The sequence below is a fragment of the Salmo trutta genome, chromosome 37 (genome assembly GCF_901001165.1).
Source record: "Salmo trutta chromosome 37, fSalTru1.1, whole genome shotgun sequence".
In the NCBI taxonomy this organism is placed as follows: Eukaryota; Metazoa; Chordata; class Actinopteri; order Salmoniformes; family Salmonidae; genus Salmo; species Salmo trutta.
Window position 1 is genome coordinate 31,674,757 of NC_042993.1, and position 19,646 is coordinate 31,694,402.

At 41.3% G+C, this 19,646-nt stretch overlaps 1 protein-coding gene across 2 annotated transcripts in view; it reads left to right on the top strand.

Annotated features, from left to right (window-relative positions):
- Positions 1-611: 611 nt before the first annotated feature.
- Positions 612-19,646, top strand: part of LOC115177377 (2-oxoisovalerate dehydrogenase subunit beta, mitochondrial-like) — a 110,240-nt gene continuing 91,205 nt past the window's right edge. For both annotated transcript variants that reach the window (XM_029738096.1, XM_029738097.1), the window contains exons 1-3: positions 612-845; positions 18,733-18,810; positions 18,963-19,031. In XM_029738096.1, coding sequence (XP_029593956.1) covers positions 650-845; positions 18,733-18,810; positions 18,963-19,031 — 343 coding nt within the window. In that variant the 5' untranslated portion in view covers positions 612-649. The remainder of the gene's footprint in view (positions 846-18,732; positions 18,811-18,962; positions 19,032-19,646) is intronic.

Below are 19,646 nucleotides of genomic sequence, written 5' to 3' on the forward strand. Positions count from 1 at the left end.
AGGTTGTAAAGTCATTTGTAGATCAGTCAGTCTCGACTCGCTTTTATGGTGGGCTGCAATGTCGAACGTGACAAAAGTCAAGGAGGGAGTTCGATTAATCTCGCTCAGGCGCCCGTGTAGGCGTGTTTTGCACCGGCTGAAAGTTGATTGCTGCCTCCCGCACTTGAGTCGGGTGCCCGCTCTGTCCAACGGCGAAGTCGACTCAAAATAAAAGTGATGTAATAAGCACGTGTAGTAATGAGTAGGATTGTGTGTTTTCCCATGCAAAAGTGATTGCTTTTGTTAAAAATACTTTATCTGCCTTCCCAATAAAACACATATAAAACATTTATTTTATGGAAAATATATGTTGTACTTTTCTGGACGATGCCATGCTGTCTTGATGATAACATGACCGAGCGGCGCAGATTACTGTTCGATTTGAGAAGGGCGCTACTCCCTTCCCGCTTTCGCCAGACGACGTGACGGACACGTCAACGTGGGCCAGCGTAAAATAACTCCCTCAAGTGTTCAGGGTCGATGTAGGGCGATTGGACAAGAGGCTGAATCCACTGACACCACCCACTGTTTCAACCAATCACAGCCCCTTTCGACTGAAAGGGACTCTGTCATCATTCTCTTCTTCCTGTTCAGAACACTCACAACAGCAATGGCGGCTGCTGCACGGTTTCTGCTCAGAGGTGCAGGCTCGAAAGCCTCCATCGCGAATGTAAATATCGGTGATCAGAGCTTGTTTGGGATCACTCTGCTGAGGTTATCCCCGAATTGCTCATCCCAAACAAAAACACAAAGAAGGAATGCTGCGCACTTCACCTACCACCCGGACCCTGTCCCCACAGAGTATGGTAAGTGAATGAATGCCCTTGCGTTCTCAAATAATTTGTCATACAGACAACAATCTTTGCTGAAAAGGTAAAGATCATTTGAAAATATCTTCAATTCGTGATCTGTACATTTTTAGCTTTCTAACTAACATGATACAATTAGCTAGCTAGTTAACGTTATTCCAGCTGCGTTCATGCTTTGCTTTTTCTGTTTTATTTTTTTTCTATTTGTATTTGTATTTTATTTTTATGCTTTGCTTTTTTTGTTCTGTTGTTGGCAGGTTGGCTGTGTTGCATGCCCAGACTTTTGTTTGGCAGATGTAGACGGCTGTCACATGAGTCTTTCTAGGGCATCGGTCCCCAACCTTTTTTGCTCCATGGACAGGTCTCATATAGACTATATATTTGTTATTTGTTGTGGGGGGGACACGACAGGAATATCAATTAGGCCTATAGGTTTAGTATAGCTGCTTTTTCATAACATTTTAGTTTAGTTTAATAGGTCTAATGTTATAAAAACATAAGGTGCATATTTTTCTCTCTCTCTCTATATATATATATATATATATATATATATATATATATATATATATATATATATATATATATATATATATAACATTACAACGCAACATGTTGCTGAATCAGTGGGTGCCCTGAGCTTGTTTCGTGCCAACAAGACTGTCCCATCTAGGGGTGATGGGAGACAGTGACACCTGAAGGGTGTTCCTTATGTCCAGCCTTCTCCGTAATTGTAAGATGGCGCTGGAGAAGAAGGCAGACGTTTCAAGTGCCCCCAACGGATTGTTTTTTTGTTCGTTTATTTGCATTATTTGTAACTTATTTTTTAAAACTTATTTTGTACATATTGTTGCCGCTACTGTCTCTATGACCGAAAATAACTTCTGGACATCAGAACTGCGATTACTCACCACGGACTGGCAGAATCCTTTTTTGTCTTTAACGAGTCTGACGAGGCCGATGCCAACGATATACTGCTTTCTCAGGAACAGGCCCAGATCCCCGTGATTTGTGTGAAGAGGCGGCGGAGAAAAAAGGGTCCGGAAGGCGGGCTGCCTTCTGAGAATACGTAGGCGATCGAATAAACCTCAATTTCCTTCCATCCAGCTAGCAAATGTGCAATCTTTGGACAATAAAATACAGTTGAAGTCGGAAGTTTACTTACACTTAGGTTGGAGTCATTAAAACTTGTTTTTCAACCACTCCACAAATTTCTTGTTAACAAACTATAGTTTTGACAAGTCGGTTAGGACATCTACTTTGTGCATGACACAAGTAATTTTTCCAACAATTGTTTACAGACAGATTATTTCACTTAAAATTCACTGTATCACAATTCCAGTGGGTCAGTAGTTTACATACACTAAGTTGACTGTGCCTTTTAAACACCATAGAAAATCCAGAAAATGATGTCATGGCTTTAAAGCTTCTGATAGGCTAATTGACATCATTTGAGTCAATTGGAGGTGTACCTGTGGATGTATTTCAAGGCCTACCTTCAAACTCAGTGTCTCTTTGCTTGACATCATGGGAAAATGAAAAGAAATCAGCCAAGACCTCAAATTGTAGACCTTCACAAGTCTGGTTCATCCTTGGGAGCAATTTCCAAACGCCTGAAGGTACCTCGTAAATCTGTACAAACAATAGTACGCAAGTATAAACACCATGGGACCATGCAGTCGTCATACAGCTCAGGAAGGAGACGTGTTCTGTCTCCTAGAGATGAATGTATTTTGGTGCAAAAAGTGCAAATCAATCTCAGCGCAACAGCAAAGGACCTTGTGAAGATGCTGGAGGAAACAGGTACAGAAGTATCTATATCCACAGTAAAACGAGTCCTATATCGACATAACCTGAAAGGCCGCTCAGCAGGGAAGAAGCCACTGCTCCAAAACCACCATAAAAAAGCCAGTATACAGTTTGCAACTGCACATGGGGACAAAGATTGTACTTTTTGGAGAAATGTCCTCTGGTCTGATGAAACAATGACCTTTGTTATGTTTGGAGAAAAAAGGGGGAGACTTGCAAGCTGAAGAACACCATCTCAACAGTGAAGCACGGGGGTGGCAGCATCATGTTGTGGGGGTGCTTTGCTGCAGGAGGGACTGGTGCACTACACAAAATAGATGGCATCATGGGGTAGGAAAATTATGTGGATATATTGAAGCAACATCAAGACATCAGGAAGTTAATGCTTGGTTGCAAATGGGTCTTCCAAATGGACAATGACCCCAAGCATACTTCTAAAGTTTTGGAAAAATGGCTTAAGGACAACAAAGTCAAGGTATTGGAGTGGCCATTGCAAAGCCCTGACCTCAATCCTATAGAAAATTTGTGGGCAGAACTGAAAAAGCGTATGTGAGCAAGGAGGCCTACAAACCTGACTCAGTTACACCAGCTCTGTCAGGAGGAATGGGCCAAAATTCACCCAACTTATTGTGGAAGGCTACCCGACATATTTGACCCAAGTTAAACAATTTAAAGGCAATGCTACCAAATACTAATTGAGTGTAAGTAAACTTCTGACCCACTGGGAATGTGATGAAATAAATAAAAGCTGAAATAAATCATTCTCTCTCTACTATTATTCTGACATTTCACATTCTTAAAATAAAGTGGGCATCCTAACTGAGCTGAGACCGAATTTATTTTAGGATTGAATGTCAGGAATTGTGAAAAACTGAGTTTTTAAATGTATGTAAACTACCGATTTCAACTGTAGCTTTACATTATATGACCTATGCGGAAGATTAATCTACCAACGGGACATTCAAAGCTGTAATATCTTATGCTTCACGGAGACGTGGCTGAACAACGACACTATCAACATAAAGCTGGCTGGTTATACGCTGCACCGGCAGGATAGAAGAGCGGCGTCTGGTAAGACAAGGGGCGACAGACTGTGTTTTTGTTAGATATCGTGCACCAGGTGTTACTAAGGAAGTCTCGAGCTATTGCTCGCCTGAGGTAGAGTATCTCATGATAAGCTGTTAACCACACGACCTACCTAGAGAGTTTTCATCAGTTTTTTTCGTAGCTGTTTACATACCACCACAGTCAGAGGCTGGCACTAAGACAGCATTGAATGAGCTGTATTCCGCCATAAGCTAACAAGAAAACGCTCACCCAGAGGTGGCGCTCCTAGTAGCCGGGGACTTTAATGCAGTGTGTCTTAACTCCGTTTGACCAAATTTCTATCAGCATGTTAAATGTGCAACCAGAGGGAAAAGAACTCTGGACCACCTTCACTCCACACAGAGACGCACACAAAGCTCTCCCTCGACCTCCATTTGGCATATCTGACAATAGTTCTATATAGTTGTATCGATGACGTCGTCCCCACAGTGACCGTACGTACATACATTTAAGTCATTTAGCAGACGCTCTTATCCAGAGCGACTTACAAATTGGTGCATTCACCTTAAGATATCCAGTGGAACAACCACTTTACAATAGTGCATCTACCCAACGAGAAGCCATGGATTACAGGCAACATCTGCGCTGAGCTAAAGGCTAGAGCTGCCGCTTTCAAGGAGCGGGACTCTAACCCGGAAGCTTATAAGAAATCCCGCTATGCCCTCCGACGAACCATCAAACAGGCCAAGCGTCAATACAGGACTAAGATCGAATCGTACTACACCGGCTCTGACGCTCGTCGGATGTGGCAGGGCTTGCAAACAATTACAGACTACAAAGGGAAGCACAGCCGAGAGCTGTCCAGTGACACAAGCCTACCAGATGAGCTAAACTACTTTTATGCCCGCTTCGATGCAAATAACACCGAAACATGCATGCGAGTACCAGCTGTTCTGGAAGACTGTGTGATCACACTCTTCACAGCCGATGTGATTAAGACCTTTTTAAACAGGTCAACATTCACAAGGCCGCAGGGCCAGATGGATTACCAGGACGTGTGCTCCGAGCATGCGCTGACATAATGGCAAGTGTCTTTACTGACATTTTCAACCTGTCCCTGACCGAGTCTGTAATACCAACATGTTTCAAGCAGACCACCATAGTCCCTGTGCCCAAGAACACTAAGGTAACCTGCCTAAACGACTACTGACCTGTAGCACTCAAGTCTGTAGCCATGAAGTGCTTCGAAAGGCTGGTCATGGCTCACATCAACACCATTATCCCAGAACCCCTAGACCCACTCCAATTCACATACCGCTAGACCCACTCCAATTCACATACCGCCGCAACAGATCCACAGATGATGCAGTCTCTATTGCACTGCACACTGCCCTTTCCCACTTGGACAAAAGGAACACATATGTGAGAATGCTGTTCATTGACTACAGCTCAGCATTCAACACCATAGTGCCCTCAAAGCTCATCAATAAGCTAAGGACCCTGGGTCTAAACAGCTCCCTCTGAAACTGGATCCTGGACTTCCTGACGGGCTTCCCCCAGGTGGTAAGGGTAGGTAACAACACATCCGCCACGCTGATCCTCAACACAGGGGCCCCTGCTCAGTCCCCTCCTGTGCTCCCAGTTCACTCATGACTGCATGGCCAGGCACGACTCCAACACCATCATTCATTTTGCTGATGACACAACAGTGTCATCACCGACAACGACGAGACAGCGTGTAGGGAGGAGGTCAGAGACCTGTCCGTGTAGAGCCAGGACAACAAGCTCTCCCTCAACGTTATCAAGACAAAGGATATCATTGTGGACTACAGGAAAAAGAGGACCAAGCACGCCCCCATTCTCATCGACGAGGCTGCAGTGGAGCAAGTTGAGAGCTTGAAGTTTTTTGGTGTCCACGTCACCAACAAACTAACATGGTCCAAGCACACCAAGACAGTTGTGAAGAGGGCATGACAAAACCTATTCCACCTCAGGAGACTAAATAGATTTGGCATGTGTCCTCAGATCCTCAAAAGGTTCTACAGCTGCACCATTGAGAGCATCCTGACTGGTTGCATCACTGCCTGGTATGGCAACTGCTCGGCCTCCAACTGCAAGGCACTACAGAGGGTAGTGCGAACGGCTTAGTACATCACTGGGGCCAAGCTGCCTGCCATCCAGGACCTCTCTACCAGGCGGTGTCAGAGGTAGGCCCTAAAAATTGTCAGACTCCAGCCACCCTAGTTATAGACTGTTCTCTCTGCTACCGCACGGCAAGCAGTACCGGAGCGCCAAGTCTAGGTCCAAGAGGCCTCTAAACAGCTTTTACACTAAGCCATAAGACTCCTTAACAGCTAATCAAATGGCTACCCAGACTATTTGCATTGCCCCCTCTTACACCGCTGCTACTCGCTGTTGTTATCATCTATGCATAGTCTCTTTAATAACTGGATAGTTATCTGACTTGTGTGTATAAGAGGAGGCCGTTTGTGCTCTGCGTCCATTTCCTCACAAAGCTGCCCAAACAGACGCGAGTTAAGGACGTGTGCTTTGATGTGATTGTTAACTTTTTAATAACATCATTCAATATGACGTTAAATTCAGGTGACATTTTTCAGCTAGCCAGCTCTGTGAATGACAGTGCGTAGACTCCCATTGAGGCGCAACCTCTTTAACCCGGGTAGTGAAACCAGACAGCCATCCAGTCATGGCAGCAGCCCCATCCGTTCATACGCCAACACAGAATGACCAATCCAATTTTCCTGACATGTAATCATCCAAAGACTTGAATAGTTCTGCGGCCATTGTGTTAGTTGGCAGGGACAGCGCACATAACATATCCTCATGCACATCATCCTGAAATATATATCGCACATAAACAGGCAGTATTGCCTTGTTGTCCTAATCGGTAGATCCGTTAACCTGGATTGCATACCACGGTGACTCGTTAAGCCTCTAAACAGTTGTGCCTCAACGTCCTCTGCTATTTCATTAATTAGCTAACTGACGGTGATGGCCGAAAGAGGAACCTTTGCTGTCTTTTTAGCTGCAGTCTCCCCTAAGAGTTCACGGCAAATGTCCTTAGCAGCAGGTAGAATCAACTCCTCGCCAGTAGTGAAAGGCTTCTTGGCCTTAGCAATACGGCTAGCCACTAAGTATGATGCTCTCAGTGCAGCCACGTTTGTTGATGCGGTGGCTTTCAAGACTTGCTTCTGTCCTTGTTCACGTTTTCTTCACTCAAAGAATTCAACAGGTTTGTCTTTCAATGTCGGGTGCTTGGATTTGCTTTGCCGAAGCAGTAATCTAACGAGGCAATGAAGCCCTATCTCCACATACTACGCACAGGGGACTTGGAGCATTCAAGTCACCTGTCGCAATAAAGCCATATTTTAGGTTGGACTCATCATATTTAATATTGAATGAGGGTTAAAAAAAATGGCATTCTCGGGCACTGCTGTCTCTGCATTATCGAAATCGTCGTTGGGCCCTTATCTCTCTTACCCCTTCAGAAGAAGTTCTACAGCGACGGTTGTTTTTATTCATGTCAGCTAACGTAGCTAGCTAGTACAAAGTTGGCGGGCAACACAGCTCACACAGACCATGATGCACTCGCGGAGCGCGCATTACTCAAGTTCAAAATCTGTAAACTGTTGTGGGCGTGACAGAGATATTAGAGTGGTGAGAAAAGGACCAAGAGACTGCACCAAAGTCAATGTAATTGCTGCACAAATGGCCTATAGTTGTATACAATTATTTTATTTTACCGAATTTTTTTTTTTGTTTTTTTTTTTTTTTTTTTGTTTTTTGTTATTTTTAATTTTTTTATTTTATTTTAATTTTTTTATTATTTTTTAAAATTTATTTAAATTTTTTGTATTTATTTATTTATTTGATTTTTTATGTTTATTTTTTTTATTTTTTTTAAAAAAAAATTTATTTTATTTTTTAAAATAAATAATAATTTATCCTTCGTGTGGCCCTGTAGTGAATGGGCCGCGTTCTGGTGGTTGGGGACCGCTGTTCTAGGGTACCAGTGAGCGTTTCTTGTCGTGGACAGCTGTTTGGAGCTGTTGCAAACTTTCTAACAAAGTAATTCAAAATGTGCCTTTTTTTTACAATTTTTTTTCATGTGAATACATTAAGATATAAAGGGGGAACATAGATATATTCATTACAGCTAATTTATTAATGAGTTGAATCAACACCTTTCTCGTGCTTGGAGTCTTCACAGATTTGGCTAAAATCGTGTGACATAAAACGCAACCTTTCTTTCCTACATTTATGATACTGTTTGTTATCATATACTAAGCATTTAATAATTGAATTATACATTGATCCTGTGAAATTCCTGGATATTGCTGTGACTCACTTTTGTATGGAGACCTCAGAAGTGTGCTGTAACCTCGTAACATTTCGTATCTCCCTATCTTACGGCGTGAACAGTTCATGGGCACACATCAAAATAATGTATGTGATTGCAAAAAATTCAATTCTTCAAACATAAAGACGTACTTTAATATGATTAAACACATCGATACTGTCATTTAACAGGGTTTTTCAATAATTCTGCGTAATAGTTGTTTTCTGTAAAATGGTATAGAATCAGCTTGATCCCCTCTGTTGAAGATGCTTGGACCTTCTATTTTTTATATTTTCAGTGGTATGGTTAACGAACACACCCCCATAAAGAAAATGAGAATGAAAAACAGGTTCAGCCACTGGTTCGACCGTGATGTTGCAGAGTTACTCCACCTCAACAATTGCAGTTGGCGAAAGCCTCGGCACACGCATACTCAGGCTGACTGGCTCTTGTTCAGGCAAATTAGAAGTAAGTGCACTCAGGCTATCCGGAAGGCCAAAGTTAGTTACTTTAAGGAGCAGTTCTCTCTCTGTGTGGGTCTAAAATATAAACGCAATTTCAAAGATTTTACTGAGTTACAGTTCATATAAGGAAATCAGTAAATTGAAATAAATGCATTAGGCCCAAAACTATGGATTTCACATGACTGGGCAGGGGTGCTGCCATGGGTGGTCCTTGGAGGGCATAGGCCCACTCACTGGGGAGCCAGGCCCAGCCAATCAGAATTAGTTTTCCCCCACAAAAGGGCTTCATTACAGACATAAATACGCCTCAGCACCCCCCACATCCCCTCAGATGATCCTGCAGGTGAAGAAGCCGGGTGTGAAGGTCATGGGCTGGCGTGGTTACATGTGGTCTGCGTTTGTGAGGCCGGTTGGACGTACTGCCAAATTCTCTAAAACTACGTTGGAGGCAGCATATGGTAGAGAAATGAACATTCAATTCTCTGGCAACAGCTCAGGTGGACATTCCTGCAGTCGGCATGCCAATTGCACGCTCCCTCAAAACTTGAGACATCTGTGGCAATGTGCTGTGACAAAACTGCACATTTTGAAGTGGATTTTTATTGTCCCCAGCACAAGTTGCACCTGTGTAATGATCATGCTGTTTAATCAGTTTCTTGATATGCCACACCTGTCAGCTGGATGGATTATCTTGGCAAAGGACAAATGCTCTGTAACAGGGACGTAAACACATTTCTGCACAGAATTTGAGAGAACTAAGCTTTTTGTGCGTATGGAACATTTCTGAAATGTTCTTTTTCAACTAACTAAAAGCAGATTTTTGCTCAGTGTAGTATCAGCTGTCTGTATTTTCCTGACTGGTGGTTCTTTAAAAAAACAAAAACATATTTTGCTTCTCTACATTTCTGCTGAAATCTGGGTAAAAGATTGAACGGAATATATCCTGGATGTCACAAGACGGTTAACCCACTTAGCTGAAGCCCATAGGGATGAGATGAGGAAGTTAATGTAGAGGATGACATACTGCTTGCTTATTGAGTACCGCGACCCCCCCCCCCTAATTCCTCTTATATCGAAAGTTGAACTCAGGACCTCTGCCTCAAACACATGTGACTGCCCATACAATAAAATATACAAAACATTTGAAGTGTTCCATCCCATCAGGCTATTAACCATTTACTGCAATCAGGGTCACACAGTGTTTCTTGGTAGTCTTAAACAAATCTACTTTGAAACAAAAGTATACACCTCTCACACATGGTTTTGTTCTTTTAAAAAAAAAAGACACCTGTACCATGTCAGATATAGAGTTGAAATGTATTAAATTTTGAGTTTGTATTATAAGAATTATAACGCAACTGTTTGACATAGAAACATCGGATTTTTTGCCCCCCCCCCCCCGAAATTATGAAAAATATTAACATTCCACTCATGAGGCCACTAGGTAATTTGACTGCAGGAAAGCGCTACAAAAGGCCTCCTTCAAAGGGGCGGCGCTTCAGGCTGAGGAGTGAGTTTCACAAATCCCCATCTGCTACACTAATACAAGTCTTCAAGATCCAGCAAGGTTACTCATCAAAAGAATGTGGTTTAGTGACCCATGCTTATGTGATGAGAACCTTGCCTGAGACCTGAAGACGTGTTTGTTTGACATGTTAAGGTGTCCGCATGCTTCCCAGCCGAAACAGTTTGTGCATATACTATATTATGACGATATTTTCTTGTTTTTGTTAATTTTTCAGCTGTTTGAGGACACCGTTTTTTTTTCTAGAGGCAAGTCGAAGTCTACGTCCCTTAATCAGGTGATTGGTCAACAGTAGGGATTCTTCAATAAAGTCTTTGGGACGACTCGTTTTCATGCACATTTTTTTCATTGAGAAATACTGCACCAAACATCTTAGTTGGATGTAAAATTGCATGACTAAGATCTCCTTTGCAAAAACATCAAAATGAATGACAGATATCTTGTTAGAATTCTGACTATTTGAGGAAGTGCATACTTGCTACGGCGTCTCAAAAGGGACAAACTGCACTATTGCGGTTTTTTGTTTTTCAATGATTTTTTTCAATTATAATTTTTTTACCCCATTTTCTCTGTGATTTTGTGGTATCCAATTGGTAGTTAGTCTTGTCACATTGGTAGTTAGTCTTGTCACATTGTTGCAACTCCCCTACGGACTCGGGAGACGTGAAGGTCGAGAGCCATGCGTCCTCCGAAATATGACCCTGCCTGCTTAACCCAGAAGCCAGCCACACCAATGTGTCGGAGGAAACACTGTCCAAATGATGACCAAAGTCAGCTTGCAGGCGCTCAGTCCACCACAAGGAGTCGCTAGAGCACGATGAGACAAGGAAATCCCGTCCGGCCAAACCCTCCCCTAACCCGGATGACACTGGGCCAATTGGGCGCCGCCTCATGGGTCTCCTGGTCATGGCTGGCTGTAACACAGCCTGGGATCGAATCCGAGGCTGTAGTGACTGCTCAGCACTGCAATGCAGTGCCTTAGACCGCTGCGCCACTCGTAAGGGCAAGTAAAGGTATTTTAAGGGAGTATTCGAGCACACTCGTTCGGTTTGGCTAGCCGCCAGCCAAACTGAAGCATGCTGACTACTTTAGTTTCATGTCTCTGGCAAGGGTACTTGTCGATTCCCTGAGCTGACAAGGTAAAAATCTGTAACTCTGCCCCTGAACAAGGCAGCACTGTTCCTCGGTAGGCCGTCATTGTAAATAAGAATTTGTTCTTAACTAACGTGCTTAGTTAAATAAAGGTTAAATGTTTTTTCAAAAAACATGACTGACTGGGTTAAGACTTTGTTAGCCTGCGGAGCTAAGGCCTAGGCATTGGTTCTGTGACTTGCGACGCTTGCGTGATGAGTAACTGGTTAGAGACCTGAAAAGTTACATTGTGTGGTGCACAGGAGACCTGGGTTAAAACCCCATCAGTCAAACTAATGTCTTCAGGTTGAAGGCAGTAATGTTGCTCATCATGTGCATAGATCACTAATGCACCTCTGTTGCAGTCTCATTGGGGTACACAGAACCTTTTGCTTCTGTTTGCCATAGAAAGTGTTGTTGTGCAGTAGATTTGAGTTTGAACCCAGTTAGTCATGTCCAAAATTATTGGCACCCTTATTGGCATTTTTTTTAATATAAAATAAATAATACAAATCCTGTGCTTTATTGAATGCAACAACAAAAAAATACGAAATGTATATTTTATACTAAAACAATTGCTCAGAGAAAGATTTTGTTTAACAATTTAAAATATTTTTTCTAAAAAGATATGGGTCAAAATGATTTTCTCCCCAGTTTTTAATATTTTTTTTTAATATACCTTTCAATACCTCACCTTTTGTGAGGATAATGGCACTGAGCCTTTTTCTAAAATGTTTTTTGAGATTGGAGAACTCCATACATAATATTTCCAGATCCTTGATATTCTGACATGGCCATTGCAAAATGTAGATTTTTGTGGTCAATAAACAATTTCTTTGGATTTTGGGTCACTTTGGGTTATTGACTTGGAAGATCCACCTCCGACCTAGTTTCAGCCTCAGAGGCAACCAGGTTTTTTGACAAAAATATCAGGGTACTAGGTAAAGTTCATGATGCTGTTGACCTTAACATGGGCCCCAGGACCAGTGGAAGTAAAATGGCCCCATTTAAAATCAGATCCACCACCATACTTTACAGTAGGTATAGGCTTATTTTCTACTTATGCATCCTTATTTTGACGCCTAACCCACCACTGGTTTTTGGAATTTCCAACACAATGTTTCTTATAATAACAAGAAGTGACGCAGTCGGTCTTTCCTCAACTCTTAGCCAAGCGAGACTGGCATGCATAGTATTAATATTATCCCTCTGATTCCAATGAAGCGCAAGACATGCTGCTCTGTTCTGCGCCAGCTGCAGCTTAACTAGGTCTTTCTTTGCAGCACTTGACCATATGACTGGACAATAATCAAGATAAGATAAAGCTAGAGCGTGCAGGAATTGCATTGTGGCTTGTGGTGTCAAAAAAGCAGAGCATCTCTTTATCATTGGACAGACCTCTCCCCATCTTTACAACCTTTGAATCTATGTTTTGACCATGACAGCTTACAATCTAAGGTAACGTCAATTCATTTAGTCTCCTTGTTCAACAGCCACACCATTCATTACCAGATTCAGCTGAGGTCTAGAACTTACAGTTGAAGTCGGAAGTTTACATACACTTAGGTTGGAGTCATTAAAACACATTTTTCAACCACTCCACAAATTTCTTGTTAACAAACTATAGTTTTGGCAAGTCAGTTAGGACATCTACTTTGTGCATGACACAAGTAATTTTGTTTACAACAAGTAATTGTTGTTTACAGACATTATTTCACTTATATTTCACTGTATCACAATTCCAGTGGGTCAGAAGTTTACATACACTAAGTTGACAGTGCCTTTAAACAGCTTGGAAAATTCCAAAAAATGATGTCATGGCTTTGGAACCTTCTGATAGTCTAATTGACATAATTGGAGTCAACTGGAGGTGTACCTGTGAATGTATTTCAAGGCCTACCTTCAAACTCAGTGCCTCTTTGCTTGACATCATGGGAAAATCAAAAAAAGTCAGCCAAGACCTCAGAAAAAGAATTGTAGACCTCCACAAGTCTGTTTCATCCTTGGGAGCAATTTCCAAACGCCTGAAGGTACCACGTTCATCTGTACAAACAATAGTACGCAAGTATAAACACCATGGGACCATGCAGTCGTCATACCGCTCAGGAAGGAGACGCGTTCTGTCTCCTAGAGATGAACGTGCTATAAGTGCAAATTAATCCCAGAACAGCAGCAAAGGACCTTGTGAAGATGCTGGAGGAAACGGGTACAAAAGTATCTATATCCACAGTAAAACGAGTCCTATATCGACATAACCTGAAAGGCCGCTCCAAAACCACCATTAACTTCTTACATCTACACGTTCCGCTAGCGGAACGTCTGCTCCAATATCCAATGATGGGCGGGGCGCGAAATTCAAACTCCTCTAAATCCGAAAACTTACACTTTTCAAACATATGACTATGTTACAGCTATTTAAAGACAAGACTCTCCTTTATCTAACCAAACTGTCCGATTTCAAAAAGGCTTTACAGCGAAAGCAAAACATTAGATTATGTCAGCAGAGTACCCAGCCAGGAATAATCACACAGCCATTTTTCAAGCTAGCATATCATGTCACATAAACCCAAACCATATCTAAATGCAGCACTAACCTTTGATGATCTTCATCAGATGACACACCTAGGACATTGTGTTATACAATACATGCATGTCTGTTCAATCAAGTTCATATTTATATCAAAAACCAGCTTTTTACATTAGCATGTGACGTTCAGAACTAGCATTCCCACCGAACACTTCCGGTGATTTTACTAAATTACTCACGATAAACGTTCACAAAAAGCATAACAATTATTTTAAGAATTATAGATACAGAACTCCTCTATGCACTCGATATGTCCGATTTTAAAATAGCTTTTCGGATGAAGCACATTTTGCAATAATGTAAGTACATAGCCCGGCGTTACAGGGCTAGCTATTTAGACACCCACCCAGTGTAGCCTTCACCAAAATCACATTTCCTATAAGAAAAATGTTCTTACCTTGCTTGTTCTTCATCAGAATACACTGCCAGGACTTCTACTTCAATAACAAATGTAGGTTTGGTCCCAAATAATCCATCGTTATATCCAAACAGCGACGTTTTGTTCGTGCGTTCTAGACACTATCCCAACGCTAAATCTCGGCCACGAGCATGACGCAAAATATGACAAAAAATTTCGAAATATTCCATTACCGTACTTCGAAGCATGTCAACCGCTGTTTAAAACCAATATTTATGCAATTTATCTCGTAGAGAAGCGATAATATTCCGACCGGGAATCTGCCTGTCTGTAAACTGAGGAAAAAACCAAAAGCCGGGGGCGGGGCGTGTCACGCGCCTAAGGCTTAGTCCATTGACTGACCACTCAGCATTTGCTCTCGTGTGCTTCAGCCAGGGCTTTGAATGACATCATTCCTGTTTTTCCCGGGCTGTGAGACTCCATTGTTGACGTGAGAAGTGTCACGTAAGAGCAGAGATCCTTTGTAAACGACAGAGATAATAAAGAAGGGCAAGAAATGTTCAGACAGGGTACTTCCTGAACAGAAGCATCTCAGGTTTTTGCCTGCCATAGGAGTTCTGTTATACTCACAGACACCATTCAAACAGTTTCAGAAACTTTGGAGTGTTTTCTCTCCAAAGCTAATAATTATATGCATATTCCAGTTTCTGGGCAGGACTAATAATCAGATTAAATCGGGTACGTTTTTTATCCAGCCGTGAAATTACTGCCCCCTAGATGTAACAGGTTAAAAAAGCCAGACTATGGTTTGCAACTACACATGGGGAAAATATCATACTTTTTGGAGAAATGTCCTCTGGTCTGATGAATCAAAAATAGAACTTTTTGGCCATAATGACCATTGTTATATTTGGAGGAAAAAGGGGGATGCTTGCAAGCCGAAGAACACCATCCCAACCGTGAAGCACGGGGGTTGCAGCATCATGTTGTGGGGGTGCTTTGTTGCGGGAGGGACTGGTGCACTTCACAAAATAGATGGCACCATGAGGAAGGAAAATGATGTGGATATATTGAAGCAACATCTTAAGAAATCAGTCAGGAAGTTAAAGCTTGGTCGCAAATGGGTCTTCCAAATGGACAATAACCCCAAGCATACTTACAAGGTTGTGGCAAAATGGCTTAAGGACAACAAAGTCAAGGTATTTGATTGGCCATCACAAAGCCCTGACCTCAATCCTATAGAAAATTTGTGGACAGAACTGAAAAAGCATGTGCGAGCAAGGAGGCCTACAAACGTGACTCAGTTACACCAGCTCTGTAATGAGGAATGGGCCAAAATTTACCCTACGTATTGTGGGAAGCTTGTGGAAGGCTACCTGAAATGTTTGACCCAAGTTAAACAATTTATAGGAAATGCTACCAAATACTAATTGAGTGTATGTAAACTTCTGACCCAATTGGAATGTGATGAAAGAAATAAAAGCTGAAATAAATAATTCTCTCTACTATTATTCTGACATTTCACATTCTTAAAATAAAGTGGGGATCCTAACTGACCTAAGACAGGGAATATTTACTAGGATTAAATGTCAGGAATTGTGAAAAACTGAGTTTAAACGTATTTTGCTAAGGTGTATGTAAACTTCCAACTTCAACTGTAGGTAATGATACAATGCTCTTCATTTTAGAGATGTTCAGGACCAGTTTATTTCTGGCTACCCATACCAAAACAGACAAACTCTTTGTTAAGGGTTTCAGTGACTTCAGTAGCTGGGGTTGCTGATGCGTATATGATTGAATCAGCAGCATACATGGACACATGTGCTTTGTTTAATGCCAGTGGCAGGTCATTGCTAAAAATAGAAAATAGTAGAGGGCCTCGAGCACTGCCCTGCGGTACACCACACTTTACATGTTTGATATTAGAGGAGCTTCTATTTAAAGGTAACCATCTATGTTCTATTCGATAGCTCTTAATCTATGATATGGCAGAGGTTGAAAAGCCATACTACATACAGTCCCAGTCAAAAGTTTGGACACACCTAGTCATTCAAAGGTTTTTATTTGTACTATTTTCTGCATTGTAGAATAACATCAAAACTATGAAATAACACATGGAATCATGTAGTAACCAAAAAAGTGTTAAACAAATATATTTGTTTATTTTTAATATGTTTTAAATTTGAGTTTCTTCAAAGTAGCCACCCTTTGCCTTGATGACAGCTTTGCACACACTTGGAATTTTCTCAACCAGCTTCACCTGGAATGCTTTTCCAACAGTCTTGATAGAGAGAACCCTTTGAAATGAGTAGGTGTGTCCTAACGTTTTTGACTGGTACTGTATGTTTTCTCAAAAGGTTATTGTCAATAATATCAAAGGCTGCAATGATATCTAACAGTACAGCTTCCACAATCTTCCTATTGTCAGTTACTTTCAACCAATCTTAAGCCATTCGTCAGTGCGGCACATGTTGAGTGCTCTTCTCTATAATCATGCTGAAAGTCTGTTGTTAATTTGTTTACAGAGAAATGGCATTGTATTTGGTCAAACACAATGTTTTCCAACAGTTTGCTAAGAGCTGGTAGCAAGCTGATAGGTCTGCTGTTAGAACCAGAAATGGCCGCTTTACCACTCGTGGGTAGTGGAATGACTTTGCCTTCCCTCCAGGCCTGAGGACAAAGACTTTCCTCTAGGCTCTGATTTTAAAGATATGACACAGGATTGGCTGTTGAGTGAGCTACCATCCTCAGCAGCTTTCCATCAAAGTTGTCAATGCCAGGAGGTTTGTTATAGTTGATCGATAACAATATTGTTTCCACCTCTCCCACACTAACCTTACAAAATCCCAACTTACATTGCTTTTCTTTCAATATTTGTCTTTTTATGTTTGAGTATGATGGCTCACTGTTCGTTGTTGACATTTCCTGCCTAAGTTTGCCCACTTTGACAATTAATTAATCATTAAAATGATTGGCAACATTGGCTTCAGAAACTGCCAGAAACCTATTTAACACGGCGCGTTTGATCTGAATTTGCAAACTGAATCTGAATGCTAAGGTGTGACTGTTTTACTCGCATATACACCAGATATGCGAGTATTTATTTCAGTTTTTATTTATTTCATCACATTCCCAGTGGGTCAGAAGTTTACATACACTCAATTAGTATTTGGTAGCATTGCCTTTAAATTGTTTAACTTGGGTCAAATGTTTCAGGTAGCCTTCCACAAGCTTCCCACAATAAGTAAGCTGAATTTTGGCCCATTCCTCCTGACAGAGCTGGTGTAACTGAGTCAGGTTTGTAAGCCTCCTTGCTCACATACGCTTTTTCAGTTCTGCCCACAAATTCTCTATAGGATTGAGGTCAGGGCTTTGTGATGGCCACTCCAATACCTTGACTTTGTTGTCCTTAAGCCATTTTGCCACAACTTTGGAAGTATCCTTGGGGTCATTGTCTATTTGGAAGACCCATTTGCGACCAAGCTTTAACTTCCTAACTGATGTCTTGAGATGTTGCTTCAATATATCCACATAATTTTTCTTCCTCATGATATTTTGTGAAGTGCACCAGTCCCTCCTGCAGCAAAGCACCCCCACAACATGATGCTTCCACCCCCGTGCTTCACGGTTGGGATGGTGTTCTTCGGCTTGCAGGCATCCCCCTTTTTCCTCCAAACATAACGATGTTCATTATGGCCAAACAGTTCTATTTTTGTTTCATCAGACCAGAGGACATTTCTCCAAAAAATATGATCTTTGTCCCCATGTGCAGTTGCAAACCATAGTGTGGCTTTTTTAATGGCGGTTTTGGATCAGTGGCTTCTTCCTTGCTGAGCGGCCTTTCAGGTTATGTTGATATAGGACTCGTTTTACTGTGGATATAGATACTTTTGTACCCGTTTCCTCCAGCATTTTCACAAAGTCCTTTGCTGCTGTTCTGGGATTAATTTGCACTTTTCGCACCAAAATACGTTCATCTCTAGGAGACAGATCGCGTCTCCTTCCTGAGCAGTATGACGGCTGTGTGGTCCCATGGTGTTTATACTTGCATACTATTGTTGGTACAGATGAACGTGGTACCTTCAGGCGTTTGGAAATTGCTCTCAAGGATGAACCAGACTTGTGAAGGTCTACAATTGTTTTCCTGAGGTCTTGGCTGATTTATTTTGATTTTCCCATGATATCAAGCAAACAGGCACTGAGTTTGATGGTAGGCCTTGAAATACATCCACAGGTACACCTCCAATTGACTCAAATGATGTCAATTAGCCTATCAGAAGCTTCTAAAGCCATGACATGCCTGCATGTATCTTTGCTAAAACTGGAAATTATAGTTTGTAGACTTGATACACATGCAATGAATGCGATTAGTTATCATATTGAAACTGATATAGAATTTAAATATAAACCTAAATTGAATTTGAAATCTGAATGCAATATTCATTCAATTCAGTTTCAAATGAAAATAAGTAAAATGTATGAATTAAACGATTCCATCTGTTCGTTACATATTCAATATCTATATACAAATTAAAAAATGTGGATTTCAAATAATTTCTGTTGGTACTTTTTAATCGCTCCATAAAATTCTCCCAACTTCTTGTAGGCCCCACTACAAAGATGAACTTATTTCAGTCTGTGACCAGTGCCTTGGACAACACTCTCGCCAGCGACCCCACCGCAGGTAATAAAACTGGTCTGGATTGTCATTTAATGTGTTGATATATTCATCAATGTTTTGGAAGATATGCGTGAATAAGACAGGCCTAATATTTCTAAATTGCATATGTGTTACTTTGTCAATCAATATGAGATGTACCTGTATCTGTCCTTCAGTCATCTTTGGGGAAGATGTCGCCTTTGGTGGAGTATTTCGTTGCACCGTGGGTCTCCGAGACAAATATGGTAAGAGGCTGAATACTTTCCCCTTACCATTTTGGACAAATTTATCAGTATGTTTGTGTTGATTTAATATTAATGACATTGTGATACCACCAGATGGCAGCAGAGAACCATTTTCATGCATACACCTATTGGTCAAAACTCCAAACTTGTGTGTGATAGTCCTGCTATAGCTGTGCTTGCTTACAAATGTTGATTGCAAGGAGACACATTTTCAATAGAAACTTGATTTTAATAATAATCGCGTCGTTTTTCATATAGTAGTAATCATTTTTGTCAGCTATGCCCGTGCATGCTGTTAGGCTATTCATTGCACACTTGAATTCCTCATTTTATTATCCTAATATAAAATTATTTTTGGAGTGGATTAACTAGTGCGGGTGTACTGCTGCTATAAATGTGCAGGTTTTGAAATGGCCGTTATATATTTTGTGTGCTGCCTCCTGATGTAGAATACTTTACCCTTCTCTCCATAATGTGGACACCAGTCGTGATTCACCCCTTGCTAGGTGTAAATATGATTAGATTTATAAAGTCAATGCACATCTCCCTCTTTGTGCTTTCTTTTGTTGTATTTGACGTCAGATGTGTTGACCTTCTGCTAGGGATCATTATTTT